The sequence below is a fragment of the Dreissena polymorpha genome, chromosome 1 (assembly GCF_020536995.1).
Source record: "Dreissena polymorpha isolate Duluth1 chromosome 1, UMN_Dpol_1.0, whole genome shotgun sequence".
Classification (NCBI taxonomy): Eukaryota; Metazoa; Mollusca; class Bivalvia; order Myida; family Dreissenidae; genus Dreissena; species Dreissena polymorpha.
In genome coordinates, this window is record NC_068355.1 from 164,830,970 (window position 1) to 164,846,833 (window position 15,864).

The following is a 15,864-nucleotide window of genomic DNA, read 5'->3' on the forward strand; positions in this document are numbered from 1 at the left end:
ATTTATTACATTATCTTCCAAAAATGCAAAAAAATGCAAAAAAAAAATATTTTTTTTTTTTGGGGGGGGGGGATTCTTGGGTGGGATGGTTGGACAGTATTTCAAAAATAAAATAATAAAAATAAATATTTGTGTTTTTTACAGTGTTTGAAAAAAACAAGAGATGTGTTTGTCAGAAACACAATGCCCCATATTGCGCCACTTTTATTTTTTTTTATTTTTTTACCTTTGACCTTGAAGGATGACCTTGACCTTCCACCACTCAAAATGTGCAGCTTTATGAGAACGCTGCTTTGAAATATTATTTTTTGACCTTTGACCTTGAAGGATGACCTTGACCTTGAAGGATGACCTTGACCTGGAACTTCCACCACTCAAAATGTGCAGTTTCATGATAACGCTGCTTTGAATAAAAAAAAATTGGACCTTTGACCTTGAAGGATGACCTTGACCTTGAAGAATGACCTTGAACTTCCACCACTCAAAATGTGCAGCTTTATGAGAACGCCGCTTTGAAATAATAATAAAATTGACCTTTGGCCTTGAAGGATGACCTTGACCTTAAAGGATGACCTTGATCTTGAACTTCCACCACTCAAAATGTGCAGCTTCATGAGAACGCCGCTTTGAATAAAAAAAAAATCTTTTGACCTTGAAGGATGACCTTGACCTTGAACTTCCACCACTCAAAATGTGCAGCTTCATGATAAAGCCACATAGAATTTTTTTAATAATTTTTTTTACCTTTGACGTTGAAGGATGACCTTGACCTTGAAGGATGACCTTGACCTTGAACTTCCACCACTCAAAATGTGCAGCTTCATAATAACGCCGCTTTGATTCTTTTTTTATTTACCTTTGACCTTGAAGGATGACCTTAAAGGATAACCTTGACCTTGAAGGATGACCTTGACCTTGAACTTCCACCACTCAAAATGTGCAGCTTCAAGAGAACGCCGCTTTGAAAATTTTCTTTACTTTTTTTTACGCCGACACCGGCGCTGGCGCCAAGGTGGTGACATTAGCTCATATTTTTTTTTCAAAAAATAGATGAGCTAAAAAGGCAAGTCCATTAAGCAATTATGTCCTGTCTTTCTCATTTACTAATGATAAAATCTTGTACTTCGGTCAATTGGTATATCAGTTGATGATTTTTCAATATCCACTAAAACACACAAGTTAAAACGTGAATGTTACCATAATATTGTCTTTCTTGAGTTCGATGATGTCCACGAGTTCCTCTATGAAGCCTGGATACAGTAAGGCATTCATGTTCTCCTGTATGGCATTGGAGTACACTGCAACCAGACAACATATAGCATGCTCAACAGTGCTATCCTATAGGTACATTTTGTCAAAGACTGGTGTCTAGAGCACTTTTATTCGCTCATGGAACTCTTAGGACTCGCATAATGTCTGAATGTTTATGATAAATCTGATGATGAAATTCCATATTCAAGTAGCACAAATTACGTTCCTAGATGCATTCTCTATGGCATGGGTGTAATTTAGGGGAAGTGCGAGGTATGTGATTAAGGAGAAGTGTGAGGGGTCTGATTAAGGAGAAGTGTGAGGGGTGTGATTAAGGAGAAGTGTGAGGGGTGTTATTAATGAGAAGTGTGAGGGTTATGATTTAAGGAGAAGTGTGAGGGTTGTGATTAAGGAGAAGTGTGATGGGTGTGATTAAGGAGAAATTTGAGGGGTGTAATAAAGGAGAAGTGTGAGGGGTGCGATTTAGAAGAAGTCTGAGCAGTATGATTTAGGCTTGGGTGTGATATAGAAGTCAGAGGGGGTGTGATTTAGAAGAAGTCCCAGAAGTTGTGATTTAGGAAAAGTCTGTGGGGCTGTGCTTTAGAAATAAGCCTTGGGGTTGTGATTTATGAGGAGTCCCAGAAGTTGTGATTTATGAGAAGTCAGAGAGGAGGAGATTACTTTTTGAAAAGAAGATGTGCTAAATACGCAAATTCAACAGTATTCTTTGGGGGTAAATTCCATAATGTACTCTTCTTATTCCTCAATCCCTGTGAAAAATATTTGCAATCTTTCATTTTTATAATGCTGTTTGCACAAAACCATTTTAACTTTGCTTCTGAGCGGGAAAGGGATAATGGATTTAGAGATGTATGTAGTTGCACTCACCCAGTATGGCTATAGAGTGAAGTCTGGCCTGCACACACTGCAGTCTGGTCTCGTACTTGGAGAACAGATTGGCCAGCCGAATGTGGGTAAACAATAAAGTCTGTAGAAACAAACAGGAGGTAACATATCTGGGCAGCGCTCTGGGAATACGAAGCTTAATAAATGTGCATAAAGTGTCGTACCAGATAAGCCTGAGTAAACCACAAAGGCTAATCAGGGATGACACATGCCGCTTTAACTAGATTTTTTATTAAAAAGTTCTTTTAAACAAACACTGCCATAAATGTGGATTGCACAGGCTAACCTGGGATGATACTTTACTCACATAAATTAAGCCCTGTTTTCCCATAGTGCGACTCATGTATAAAGTATTTATCTAAAAGGATTACAAATTCATTAAAACAAGAGATGTGTTCGTCAGAAACACAATGCCCCCTACTGCACCACTTTGAAATAAAATTTCTATTTATCATTTGGCAGGTATAGAAATCATCTCCCTTTAAGGCTTATTACTTCCCTTGGATTTTCTCCAATCCAACCAGGGGGGGGGAGGGGGGGGGGGGGGGGGTCTGTAGACAGTCAAAATGACCAAGTCAGACATAACTGACAACCAAGGCCTGTGGTTTATCAAAGAGATCATAGCCAGAGTTCATCATGTACCTATAGACATAAGTCCAGAGGTATGTAATGAACCCTACCATTCACAAATTAGTACAGTAAAGAAATGACAATTACATCATTTAAAAAAAACCTTTGACAAATCATTCATTTGAGTTATAAATAATAACAAGGGACAAAATTGTCACAAAACCAGGCTTTCATTGTAAAAAAAAAATCTGATAAAGGGAGAAAACTCAAACTGAACTTTTGAAATGACTAAAAAAATTAACTCCCTTTGTAAGTTTTGTTTTTTTTTTTAATCTATTTTTAGTCGTGGCGACCTTGACATTGGAGATATTGACGTGATTCTTTCGTGGGACACACCGTCCCATGATGGTGAACAAATGTGCCAAATGATTTTAAAATCTCACAATGAATGACATAGTTATGGCCAGGACAAGCTCATTTATGGCCATTTTTGACCTTTGAACTCAAAGTGTGACCTTGACCTTGGAGATATCGACGTAATTATTTCGCGCGACACACCGTCTAATGATGGTGAACAAATGTGCCAAATGATTTTAAAATCTGACAATGAACGACATAGTTATGGCCCGGACAAGCTTATTCCGCCAGCCCGCCAGCCAGCCCGCCCGCATTCGCCAATCTAATAACCAGTTTTTTCCTTCGGAAAACCTGGTTAAAAATAAAAAATGTGTACAGTAACTGTGAAAAGAAGTTAAATTCTTGGTAAGAAAATATATAATATGAGATTTATAATTATATAAATTACTTCCCTTGAAAATAATTGTCTCTAACAAATCTCTATTTTAAGTAGCAAATAATTAAAAGCCACCCTCTATTTTTAAATACCAAATAATTAAAAGCCACTACCGTGACTGAAGATTCACCACTCAATGTGCAGCTCCATGAGATACACATGCATGCCAAATATCAAGTTGCTATGTTCAATATTGAATAATTATCTCCCTTTAAAGCTTATTACTTCCCTTGGATTTGTATTTTTGACCTTAGACCTTGAAGGATGACCTTGACCTTGACCTTTTACCACGATTTGTTTGTCAGAAACACAATGCCGCCTACTGCGCCACTTTGATTTATTTTTAAAAAATATATAATTTGGCAGGTCATATAATTATGTCCATTTAAAACTTATTACTTCCCTTGGATTTGTTTTTTCGATCCCTAGACCTGGAAGGATGATGTTCACCTTGAAATTTTACCACTCAAAATGTGCAGCTCTATGAGACACACATACATGCCAAATATCAAGCTGCTATCTTCAATATTAAAAAAGTTATGGCCAATGTTAAAGTTTTTTTCGGATGGACGGACAGACTGACAGACATACTGACTGACGGACAGTTCAACTGCTATATGCCAAACTACCGGGGGCATAAAAATGAAACTTATCAATAACAATTAAGTGATTAAAAGAGGTTAATCCATAAAACAAATCTTAAATTTTATGAATGTACAGAAAAATAACAAAGGACAAACATTTAGATACCGAGTTTTAACTGACGTGGGTTAAAAATGTATAATTCCCATCTGAGTTCACATGTTAATATACCGGTAAAAGGGCACAATAATATTGACAATCGGCTGTCCTGCTAGCCGAAGGTTGATACAATCAATTGTAAACCAGGCAATTGCTTCTCGCTCCTGGTACATGAGTTTGCTTAATTGTCCCCACAGCTAACAATTGGGGTTTTTCTCCAGGTTCTAAGCCCCCTCCACCCCCATCCCACACATACAGCACAGCATCCAATTTTAATGTTTATTAAAATATGACAAACCTGGAAAATGTCATTTATGATTCCAAATGAGGCCCAACTATCTTGAGTTTCTAGTATGACAGGGAGCAGAGCTGTGACCCACGACTGGTCCTTACTTATATACTGCTGTCTAAGAGGTGGGGAAAGACCTCAATAACTTTGAAATACATAAAAACTAATTATATCAACAATTATACAACTGGGCTTACCTGTTTCTTGGGAGGCATTTTCTGAAGGTCATTTGCTGCAATAATGTTTTCCATAATCTGGGACGGAAGTTCACTCAGTTTATCAACATTTTCAACATGAATTGATGTCACTATATTTGAAGTCCCCTGAAACAAATATAAGATACAATTTACATGAATCTAAAAAATCTGTTCATTATTGTATCAGACAGCAAATAAGCATGTTTTCAACCATATTCAATTACAATAGAATTGTGCTTTTTTCATATTATTTCCTACATCATAATATGTTAAGACTGTTTGTGTTCAATGAGACTATATTCAATTTACTTGCAGTTTTTTCTTTTCACCATTTTGGTGACCTTAGGAATGAGAAAAATCACGTAGTTTTGACTTCAATTGAGAAATTACCTTGCTGTCGTTTTTTTTTGCTTACAAATACTCAAATTGAGAATAAGTGTTTTAACATTATATTTGCTTAGGTTTAACTCATAAGAGCTTGATAGGAAATGAACTGAACATTTGGCATTATTTAAATTAATTAAACAAGAGATGTCTCCACAGGATGACATATGCCCCTGCAAAACGCTTTGATAAAAGTTGAGCATTTTTCCCAACCTAAACGCAGATTTCGAAACCTAAACGCGGGCCCTTCTGTTCAAGGTAAAGGTCAAAGGGTTCAAAATTTGTGTGCGTATGGAAAGGCCTTGTCCATATACACACGCATACCAAATATGAAGGTTACATCTCAAGGGACATAGAAGTTATGAGCATTCTTCGAAACCTTAACGCAAAGTGTGACGGACAGACAGAAAGACGGACAGTGTGATCACTATATGCCCTCCTTCAGGGGGCATAAAAATGGAACTTTTAATTGGGATTATAATCAGTCATTTGGGAAAAATATATATACTGCTTGTGATTAGGAATAGGGCCGAATTACAGCAAAATATAACAAACAAGAGCTGTCACCATAGGATGACTTATGCCCCTATAAACGCTTGATAGAAGTTATGAGCTTTTTTCGAAACCTAAACGCAGATTTCGAAACCGAAACGCGGACCCCAAGTTCAAGGTCAATGTCACAGAGGTAAAAATTTGTGTGCGTATGGAAAGGCCTTGTCCATATACACATGCATGCCCAATATGAAATTGCTATCTGAAGCTACATAGAAGTTATGCATTTTTCTAAACCTAAACGCAAAGTGTGACGGACAGACGGACAGACAGTCCAATCACTATATGCCCTCCTTCAGGGGCATTAAAATAACTGATTTGTCCTGCTGTAATTCATGTCTAATACTAGAAATGTTACTTTAGGAAAACAAAGCCAGTTTTGGGGACTGTTAACGTGTGTTATACTTCAAAGTGTTTTTCAAAATGTGGGGGGCCTGGGGACACACAGCAGTAAACAAATAACTATCCACCTACCTTCCTTGGAGTGCTTTTCTCGTCTGTGTTTTCATGATAAAATTCAAAATGCAATGTGGTAGCACTGGCCGGGAATTCCTGTAAAACAACAGTGCAACAGATTCAATCAACAGCCCTGTTTGTAAATGCAATACATATTAACAGAAGATTTGTGTAGCTGGTCCATAAAACACTAGCAGTGGCTCAAAAAGAACAAATAACTACTGGAAATATTGTTTTAAGTTCTAATTCCTTTATTAGCAAGACATATTACCAAAAAATATTAACAAATACATTCTGTTCAGACATGTTCTACCAGATTATGTACTGTAAGATAAATGAAAATAAATCATGTTAATAACCTACCGTGATTTGTACATTCTGACAGCACTCAGCCAGTCCAAAGCCGTTGTCCTTGCCCCCCCAGCTCTCAGCCAGATGAGTCAGGTGAACTATCAGGCCCTGCTTCTTCTCTGTGCTCAGTCGCGTGATAAAGTTGGACCTCTTACTGAAAACATGTGATCAAGTTGGAACTCTAACTGAAAACATGTGATAAAGTTGGACCTCTTACTGTAAACATGTGATCAAGTTGGACCTCTTACTGAAAACATGTGATCAAGTTGGAACTCTCACTGAAAACATGTGATCAAGTTGGACCTCTTACTGAAAACATGTGATAAAGTTGGACCTCTTACTGAAAACATGTGATCAAGTTGGACCTCTTACTGAAAACATGTGTTCAAGTTGGAACTTTCACTGAAAACATGTGATCAAGTTGGACCCCTTATTGAAAACATGTGATCAAGTTGGAACTCTCACTGAAAACATGTGATAAAGTTGGACGTCTTACTGAAAACAAGTGATCAAGTTGGACCTCTTACTTAAAACATGAGATCAAGTTGGAACTCTAAATGAAAACATGTGATCAAGTTGGACCTCTTACTAAAACATGTGATAAAGTTGGACCTCTTACTGAAAACATGTGATCAAGTTGGACCTCTTACTGAAAACATGTGATCAAGTTGGAACTCTCACTGAAAACATGTGATCAAGTTGGACCTCTTACTGAAAACATGTGATACAGTTGAACCTCTTACCGAAAACATGTGATAAAGTTGGACCTCTTACTGAAAACATGTGATCAAGTTGGACCTCTTACTGAAAACATGTGATACAGTTGGACCTCTTACTGAAAACATGTGATCAAGTTGGACCTCTTACCGAAAACATGTGATAAAGTTGGACCTCTTACTAAAAACATGGGATAAAGTCCACACAGGCTAGTCAGGGACTACACTGTCTGCTTTTGTGTTGTTTTTTTCTGTTTACAGAAAGTCTCTTCTTAGCAAAAATCCAGTTAAGGCACAAAGTGTCTTCCCTGATAAGCCTGTGCGGACTTCACTGGCTAATCTGTAACGACACTTTATACACATGCATTAAACCCCCTTTTCACATAACACGGCCCAAATCTAGAAATCTTTCATTGAGTTTTAACAGTAATTTTAGGGTAAATGAACCTCCAAACAGAAGAAAATTAGTTTCAACATCTGCTTATCTTCAGCATCTTTATAACTAATGCTCTCATGATTTCCACACCTGAATACATAGAGTAGATTGAGCACTTCTAGGACAACCGTCATATCGCAGGACGTCAGCAGGGTGGTCAGGTGCTCCATGGAGTTGTATAAGTGGCGGGAGAAGCTGTGCTCAATCAGTGTCGACGTGAACACCAGCACTTGCAGTAGCAGCCTCTTCAACTAAAACGAGACAACAAAATACAGGGAACTGCATAGAAAATACACCTGCCATGACAATCAATTCATTCCCATCCAACATTCACTGTATTTTTTCTCGTTTATAAACAAATCATAAATGGTAAATTTTCATCAAAAACACGATAATCAATATAGTAATCTATAAATATAAAATGAAATAATTAAGTCATTATTACTTTTGAATGAAATAAATTATGAAGACTATATTTAACTTTAAACAAGACATGTGTTTTTCAGAAACACAATGCCCCCTATTGCGCCGCTTTGAAGCCATATATTTGACCTTTGACCATGAAGGATGACCTTGACCTTTCACCACTCAAAATGTGCAGCTCCATGAGATACACATGAATGCCATATATCAAGTTGCTCTCTTCAATATTGCAAAAGTTATGACCAAGGTTAAAGTTTAGTGACAGACACACAGTCTTACACATACAATGACAGACAGACAGGCCAAAAAAAATATACCCCAGATCAATCGATATGGGGGCATAAAGTACAACATAGGAAATACAATTTTTCACAAACAAAATATCATCGACATACAATCTGTCTGTTGAAATGTAAATAAAAAACAACATAGGATATACAATTTTTCCATAACAAATATCATGGGAATACAATCCCCATCTGGCTGAGGGAAGCCTTTGCCTACCTGTGCATTCTCAGGCCGATCACACTCGAGCACCCATGAGGTCTCCGTCTCTCTCTTACATGCCTTGGCCAGAACATCATCAAATATGTCGAGCACATCACTCCAGTGGTAGAGCTCACACTAAAAGTGTACGTTCAAAAATAACTGGAAACAATTTGAGATGAAGCATGATGTAAAACACTTCAAATATAACACTAAATAGCTATCATTAAAAAATTTGACTGAAAAGGCTTGGGTTTTTATTACATTCATACATTTCTATTAATTGATATCTGCCCACAAAATACTATTTCACATTCCAATCAATGTTGATGGCATATTTACAAATGCATCAACCATGAGCAAAGGTTATTCTTAATAAATGATTTATTTTAAACATATTTTAAATGTAATGTGATATGTATGTTCGTTTTTTCTTAAGATTGTAAGGCAACGTTCACAAAATTCTCATGAATTTAACTCCAGAGTAAAAATAATTAGAGGTTTGGGAATCAGCACGTATGCAGCAACATCTTTGTGCAATATGCACAGACTTCATACACAAGGCTAACATTTGAGCCTTGCTCTGGGTCAACTGGCTTAATTCATGCATGACAAGTGCCTTGCTCTGGGTCAACTGGCTTAATTCATGCATGACAAGTGCCTTGCTCTGGGTAAACTGGCTTATTTCATGCATGACAAGTGCCTTGCTCTGGGTAAACTGGCTTAATTCATGCATGACAAGTGCCTTGCTCTGGGTAAACTGGCTTAATTCATGCATGACAAGTGCCTTGCTCTGGGTAAACTGGCTTAATTCATGCATGACAAGTGCCTTGCTCTGGGTAAACTGGCTTAATTCATGCATGACAAGTGCCTTGCTCTGGGTAAACTGGCTTAATTCATGCATGACAAGTGCCTTGCTCTGGGTAAACTGGCTTAATTCATGCATGACAAGTGCCTTGCTCTGGGTAAACTGGCTTAATTCATGCATGACAAGTGCCTTGATCTGGGTAAACTGGCTTAATTCATGCATGACAAGTGCCTTGCTCTGGGTAAACTGGCTTAATTCATGCATGACAAGTGTCCTCCCAGATTAGTCTGTATAGTCCGCACAGGCTAATCAAGGTCAAAACTTTCTGCCTAAACTGGATTTTTGCTAAGAAGAGATCTCCTTGAAACTCCATAAAAGATTGAAGTGTCGTAACTGGTTAGCATGTGCTGATTGCACGATACTTTACGCACATGCATAAGGCCTATTTTTCCAGAGCGCAGCTAATTTCCATACCTTAAGGAAAGTTGTAGACTTGAGGTCAAGTAACTCTTGCAGCAGATTGTCCGGACTGGTTGCCTTGATTCTCTCTATCACTGCTGCACAGTCCACAGGCTACATAAAGAAACCATTAGTATTCAAGTGTGCTGAGATCAAAGCACAATAAATATCAAGATCAAATGACATGTATTGAGCAAACATGTCAAAACATATAAGGTTATACATGTACAGTTGATTGTTGACAAGAAAAAAAAGAAATATGCCAAAATAATATTTTTCATTGTTTTCCTATTGTTTTTTATTGTGATAATAAAGTTCTCAATTGAAAGCAACCAATATTACCAACTGTGGTAAAAACAAAGTATAACAAGGGCTGTTTGTAAAACATGCATGCCCCCCAATATGGGCTGTCAGTTGTAGTGGCAGCCATTGTGTGAATACGTTTTTTGTCACTGTGACCTTGACCTTTGACCTAGTGACCTGAAAATCAATAGGGGTCATCTGACAGTCATGATCAATGTACCTATGAAGTTTCATGATCCTATGCCTAATTGTTATTGAGTTATCATCAGGAAACCATTTTATTGTTTCGAGTCACTGTTTTGACCTAGTGACCTGAAAATCAATAGGGGTCATCTGCCAGTCATGATCAATGTTTCTATGAAGTTTCATGATCCTAGGCGTAGGCATTCTTGAGTTATCATCCGGAAACCATTTTCCTGTTTCTAGTCACTGTGACCTTGACCTTTGACCGGGTGACCTGAAAATCAATAGGGGTCATATGCCAGTAATGATCAATGTACCTATGAAGTTTCATGATTCTAGGCGTAAGCATTCTTGAGTTATCATCCGGAAACCATTTTACTGTTTCGAGTCACTGTGACCTTGACCTTTGACCTAGTGACCTGAAAATCAATGGGGGTCATCTGCCAGTCATGATCAATGTACCTATGAAATTTCATGATCCTAGGCCTAATCATTCTTGAGTTATCATCTGGAAACCATTTTACTATTTCGAGTCACTGTGACCTTGACCTTTGACCTAGTGACCTGAAAATTAATAGGGGTCATCTGCCAGTAATGATCAATGTACCTATGAAGTTTCATGATTCTAGGAAACCATTTTACTATTTCCAGTCACTGTGACCTTGACCTTTGACTTAGTGACCTGAAAATCAATAGGGGTCATCTGCCAGTCATGATCAATGTACCTATGAAGTTTCATGATCCTAGGCCTAATCATTCTTGAGTTATCATCTGAAAACCATTTTACTATTTCGAGTCACTGTGACCTTGACCTTTGACCTAGTGACCTGAAAATCAATAGGGGTCATCTGCCAATCATTTCAATGTACCTATGAAGTTTCATGATCCTAGGCCTAATCATTCTTGAGTTATCATCTGGAAAGCATTTTACTATTTCAAGTCACTGTGACCTTGACCTTTGACCTAGTGACCTGAAAATCAATAGGGGTCATCTGCCAGTCATGATCAATGTACCTATGAAGTTTCATGATCCTAGGCCTAAGCGTTCTTGAGTTATCATCCAGAAACCACCTGGTGGACAGACCCACCGACCGGCATGTGCAAAACAATATACCTCCTCTTCTTCGAAGGGGGGCATAAATATCGAACAACATTGACAAATATACACATACATTGACATACATGTACAACATAATTAACTCTGAAATTTCACCTACCACATCAGTCGAAGATTTCTTCAATTTATTTCTATCAATCTTCATCTTTCAATTTATCTGAAAATAAAGGAAATCATTTTGGGAATGGTGCCGTTTTCATCCAAATTGGGAAATTTATTAATTGTGCTGAAAACTTTATAAAACACGTACAAATAATAAGATGCCTGGGCCCTCAATCTATCAAAAATGCCGTCGAATTTCGGCGGTAGTTTCCCACCTGAAAAGAATATTCCTCCCCAAAACTGATTTTTCCCACCCTCAGAAAATGAAATTAATACATTAAAAAAAATTGCTGATTTATAGTTAACAAGAGATGTGTTTGTCAGAAACACAATGCCCCCTATTGCGCCGCTTTGAAATAAAATTTCAATATATCATTTGGAAGGTTTAGAAATTATCTCCCTTTTATAGCTTATTACTTTCCTTGGATTGTATTTTTTTACTTTTGACCTTGAAGGATGACCTTGACCTTAAAATTTGTTCTACATTATATCCTTTTATAAAATATTACTTCCCTTGAGAAAATGATCTGTACCTGCCAAATGATATAAAATAGAAGTTATCTCCCTTTAAAGCTTGTTACTTCCCTTGGATTTTGTTTTTTGACCTTTAACCTTGAAGGATGACCTTGACTTTGACCTTTCACAACTCAAAATGTGCAGCTTCATGAGGTACACCAGCATGCCAAATATCAAGTTGCTATCTTCAATATTGCAAAAGTTATGGCCAATGTTAAAGTTTTCGGACGGACGCACAGACTGACGGACATTTCAACTGCTATATGCCACCCTACCGGGGGCATAAAAATTGACTGTTTTTTGCGCACTGAACTATCTACGCTATCTACACTTATTTCGTTCTTATGGAATTGGTGGTATGTAACCTTAATTGATTAGATGCTCAATAAATCATCGGGGAAAAAAACACCCCGACGATCAAGAACGGCCGGAAGGTGAAGGTCAAAACAACATCATGTCTCATAACAGCAAGGCTTATCGTAAAAAAATCAACAGTAAAACATTATCCAAATGTAAAAAATTGATCTTCTGTTCAAGCAACAGTCCATTGCCCAGTCAGATGCATTTTGTTCCACTAGTACTACTAGTCATGATGCTAGTGATGATGCCATGTCCAGTTCCGAGATCGCAGAGGCACTCCCTGACTCCGTTGATATGGCCTCGGTATGATATAACAATTATATATAGGAGCATGGATCTTTTATTTTAAATTATTTCAAGAAACGGTGTTTAGAATAGTAAACTGCATTGATAGAGTACCTGTTCTTGCATTTTTTTGCTGTAGAGTAAGTTTGCTTTGAAAAATTCACCCATTTACGAAAAATTCCCCCTAAGGGCTGCAGACCCCTTTGCACAAAGTAGTGTGAGGGCGCTGGATGCATATTAACATCAAAGTGGTGAATGATTTCCTGCAAAATCATGTTTCTATCAACACTAATCGACGTGTATATTAAAAACCAAACACTCTTTTAACTGAAGCCTTGCTTGAAAGTATCAACGATCTAAATCGAGACTCTTGAGCCTCATGTTCCGTAGTATAACCTGCCTATGACTGAACCTGCTTGCGTCAGTGGACTCAACTGTCAATGAAACTTTGCTATAAACAACATCTGACAACTATGAAATGGGCTCAATATTTGATTCATAATCTTCTATTTCAAAAGTCTGAATTGTATAAATCAGTGCTCCAGCTAGGCCTAAATCGAAGGGCGCCGCGCCCTGCCCTCCCGAACCTCCGCCCTGCCCCCCCGAACCTCCGCCCTGCCCCCCCCCAAAAAAAAATTAAAAAAATAAAAAAAATGTTGTTTTTTTTTTTACATATGATAATTCATAAATCTCTTATTACATTGTAATTAATTTAATCCTCATTGTAGACATTATATTTGAATGGTTTAATACTAATGATAATAATACAATTCTTTATAACATATAAATTAACATGCAATAGAAAGCATTCCAGAAACACCCGCGCGCTCGAACGTGCCCTTTTCACAAAATACTGTGCGTCGAAAGTGCCCTTTTCACAAAATACTGCGCGTCAAAAGTGCCCTTTTGACAAAAAAGCCCCCCTGCCCTTTTCAAATTCTAGCTGGAGCACTGATAAATGCACGCTTGCAGGCCTTTTCCGCCCTATGCCACAGGTCCGAAATTCGGCCCCATTCCCAATGCAAATCTGGTTGTTTTTTCCCAATTGAAAAAAAAATTCCCAATTCAAAAAAAATTCTTTTTTTTTTTAAACAATAATAAATTATCCTGATCCAGTGTAGAAAATAGAAAAATATTGCATACATTAATTATCTGAGGCCTTGAATTTGTTTTAAAAACAGTAAAATTGTTAAATTGATTATTTAAGACTTTCCTTATTTCCCCCCAAAATCTGGCGTTTCGCGCAATTTTCTTCACCTCAAAAAAGGCCATGCCCTTTCCCCAAAATCAGATATAAAAAAAACTGCACTCATCACACATTTCAAAATATTTTGTAAAATTTTTATAATATGTTATCAAAATAGTCGTTATTTACCAGTTAACGGCTTCTTTGATATATATAAGAAACACTATTTACATGCGATTATTTTTCCCAATGGAGCAAGTTTTGTGATTATTTTTTTCCCAAAATGGGGTTTTTCACGACGCGAAATTCCCAAAATTCCAGTGTGGCGTTTTCCCAAAATGGAACGGAAAAGGCCTGGCTTGGTAATCAGTACCCGTATTAGGTTCGACTGTTTTCATTTTACACCGAAATTGGTTTACATACTACTTAACGTGTCACCAGTGCTCACGCTGCTGCCAGACATTATCGCCAATGGCGATTATTTTATCCAACTGGCTATTATTTCTTAAAATTGTCTAGAAAAAATGGCGATTATTTTATCCGCCTACATAAAAAAACAAATTGCCTCTAAATGTTGTCCGGCGAATGCGAAACGCCTGCAAATCGGGCCATTAAGCAGGAAAAATCGATAACGAGATTACCTGTGTACACACTCGACCCTGTGTATTGTCATACACGCGTCAATAACTACTGCGACATTGTGGCCTAGAGCATTTTTCTCAATCAGTGTCCGACAGCAGTGATATATTTCGGAAAAAACGTCTTTAATCTCCCTGTGCTTTACCAATTATCGGTAACTGTTAGATCTTTGTTAATTTTTCGCCAATTATTATTTAATCGTCATAATTGAAAATCGCCGCTAATATTGTTGGCTGGTTTTGTTTTGCACGCCGTTTTTTCTGCAATTAGATTACATCGAACATTGCTTGATGAAATAATTATTTAATCGCCATCAACTAATTATCCCCGTAATTACCGCTGTTTGTCGTCTGCTTTAACATATGATTCCAATTTTTAACCAGGTAACCTGGTTTTCCCAATTCAAAGGGACCCGGCATATGCCATGGTCAGCTAATTTTAACGAAACACGTGTTTGGAATTACACTAAGGTGGTGTATTTTAACTCACGCGCTGTAACGTTAACTGATGTAAACATGATTGGCATTGCGAAAGTGTTATTTTTGGAATAAATCATTTACAATTGATATTGGCCTCTGCCTACAATATTGCGGCCGATGGCAAACGCCATATTAAGAGATAAAGTAGTCGAACGATATGCACATTTTAGATTATGCATATTAATATTTTATATTATGCATATTTCATGTGCAAAACGCGTACGATTTTTCGGATTACTGTTTTCGGATACTGTATTTTTTTCGTCCATTATGATTTATTTTCGAAGTTCATAACAGCAAAAATAGAATGACGAATACACATGCGGTGATACGGAAGGTGTGGTTTATAATATTTCGAGTATTCACCAAAAATTGCAATTGGAAAAACTATAAAAAAAATAGTATAATTAGTGCTCTGGGTGGGTTGGGGCCTCTGCCCTTAATTCTTATGTGTATGTAACTGTAGCTGAGATCTGGTTTGTTAAGTCACACCCACAACATTGATTGTATTCTTTATTGTTAAGCCATGATAATATTTTATAAGAAAATGACACACTGATATTATGCTTGTTTTTAAGTATATATATATATTATAACTTAAATCCAATAGATATACATTTAATAAAACATAGATAAAATGAGATTCATGTTTTTTTCTTTCTTTTTGCCTTCAGTACCGTTTTGCGGAAAAGTCCGCATATGTTTTGGCTATTATTTTTTTAAGGAAAAAAAATATGGCTATTATTTTCTGAAGGCCAGAGTGAGCACTGTAGTGTAGTACAATGAGTATGGTTCCATGGCACTGAAGATGCCAACAATTCTGCGTGACTAACCCAGTGTCACTATCAATTGATAGTTTCAGTGGTTTTCAGGTGT

General features: G+C 37.2%; 1 protein-coding gene across 3 annotated transcripts in view; it reads right to left on the minus strand.

The window, feature by feature from the left end:
- Positions 1–15,864, minus strand: part of LOC127859027 (E3 ubiquitin-protein ligase HUWE1-like) — a 187,591-nt gene that overhangs the window by 154,933 nt on the left and 16,794 nt on the right. For all 3 annotated transcript variants that reach the window (XM_052396422.1, XM_052396431.1, XM_052396417.1), the window contains exons 2-10: positions 11,522–11,578; positions 9,834–9,932; positions 8,570–8,689; positions 7,733–7,893; positions 6,503–6,644; positions 6,158–6,235; positions 4,748–4,873; positions 2,140–2,239; positions 1,198–1,298 (exon numbers count right to left, since the gene is read on the minus strand). In XM_052396422.1, coding sequence (XP_052252382.1) covers positions 1,198–1,298; positions 2,140–2,239; positions 4,748–4,873; positions 6,158–6,235; positions 6,503–6,644; positions 7,733–7,893; positions 8,570–8,689; positions 9,834–9,932; positions 11,522–11,566 — 972 coding nt within the window. In that variant the 5' untranslated portion in view covers positions 11,567–11,578. The remainder of the gene's footprint in view (positions 1–1,197; positions 1,299–2,139; positions 2,240–4,747; positions 4,874–6,157; positions 6,236–6,502; positions 6,645–7,732; positions 7,894–8,569; positions 8,690–9,833; positions 9,933–11,521; positions 11,579–15,864) is intronic.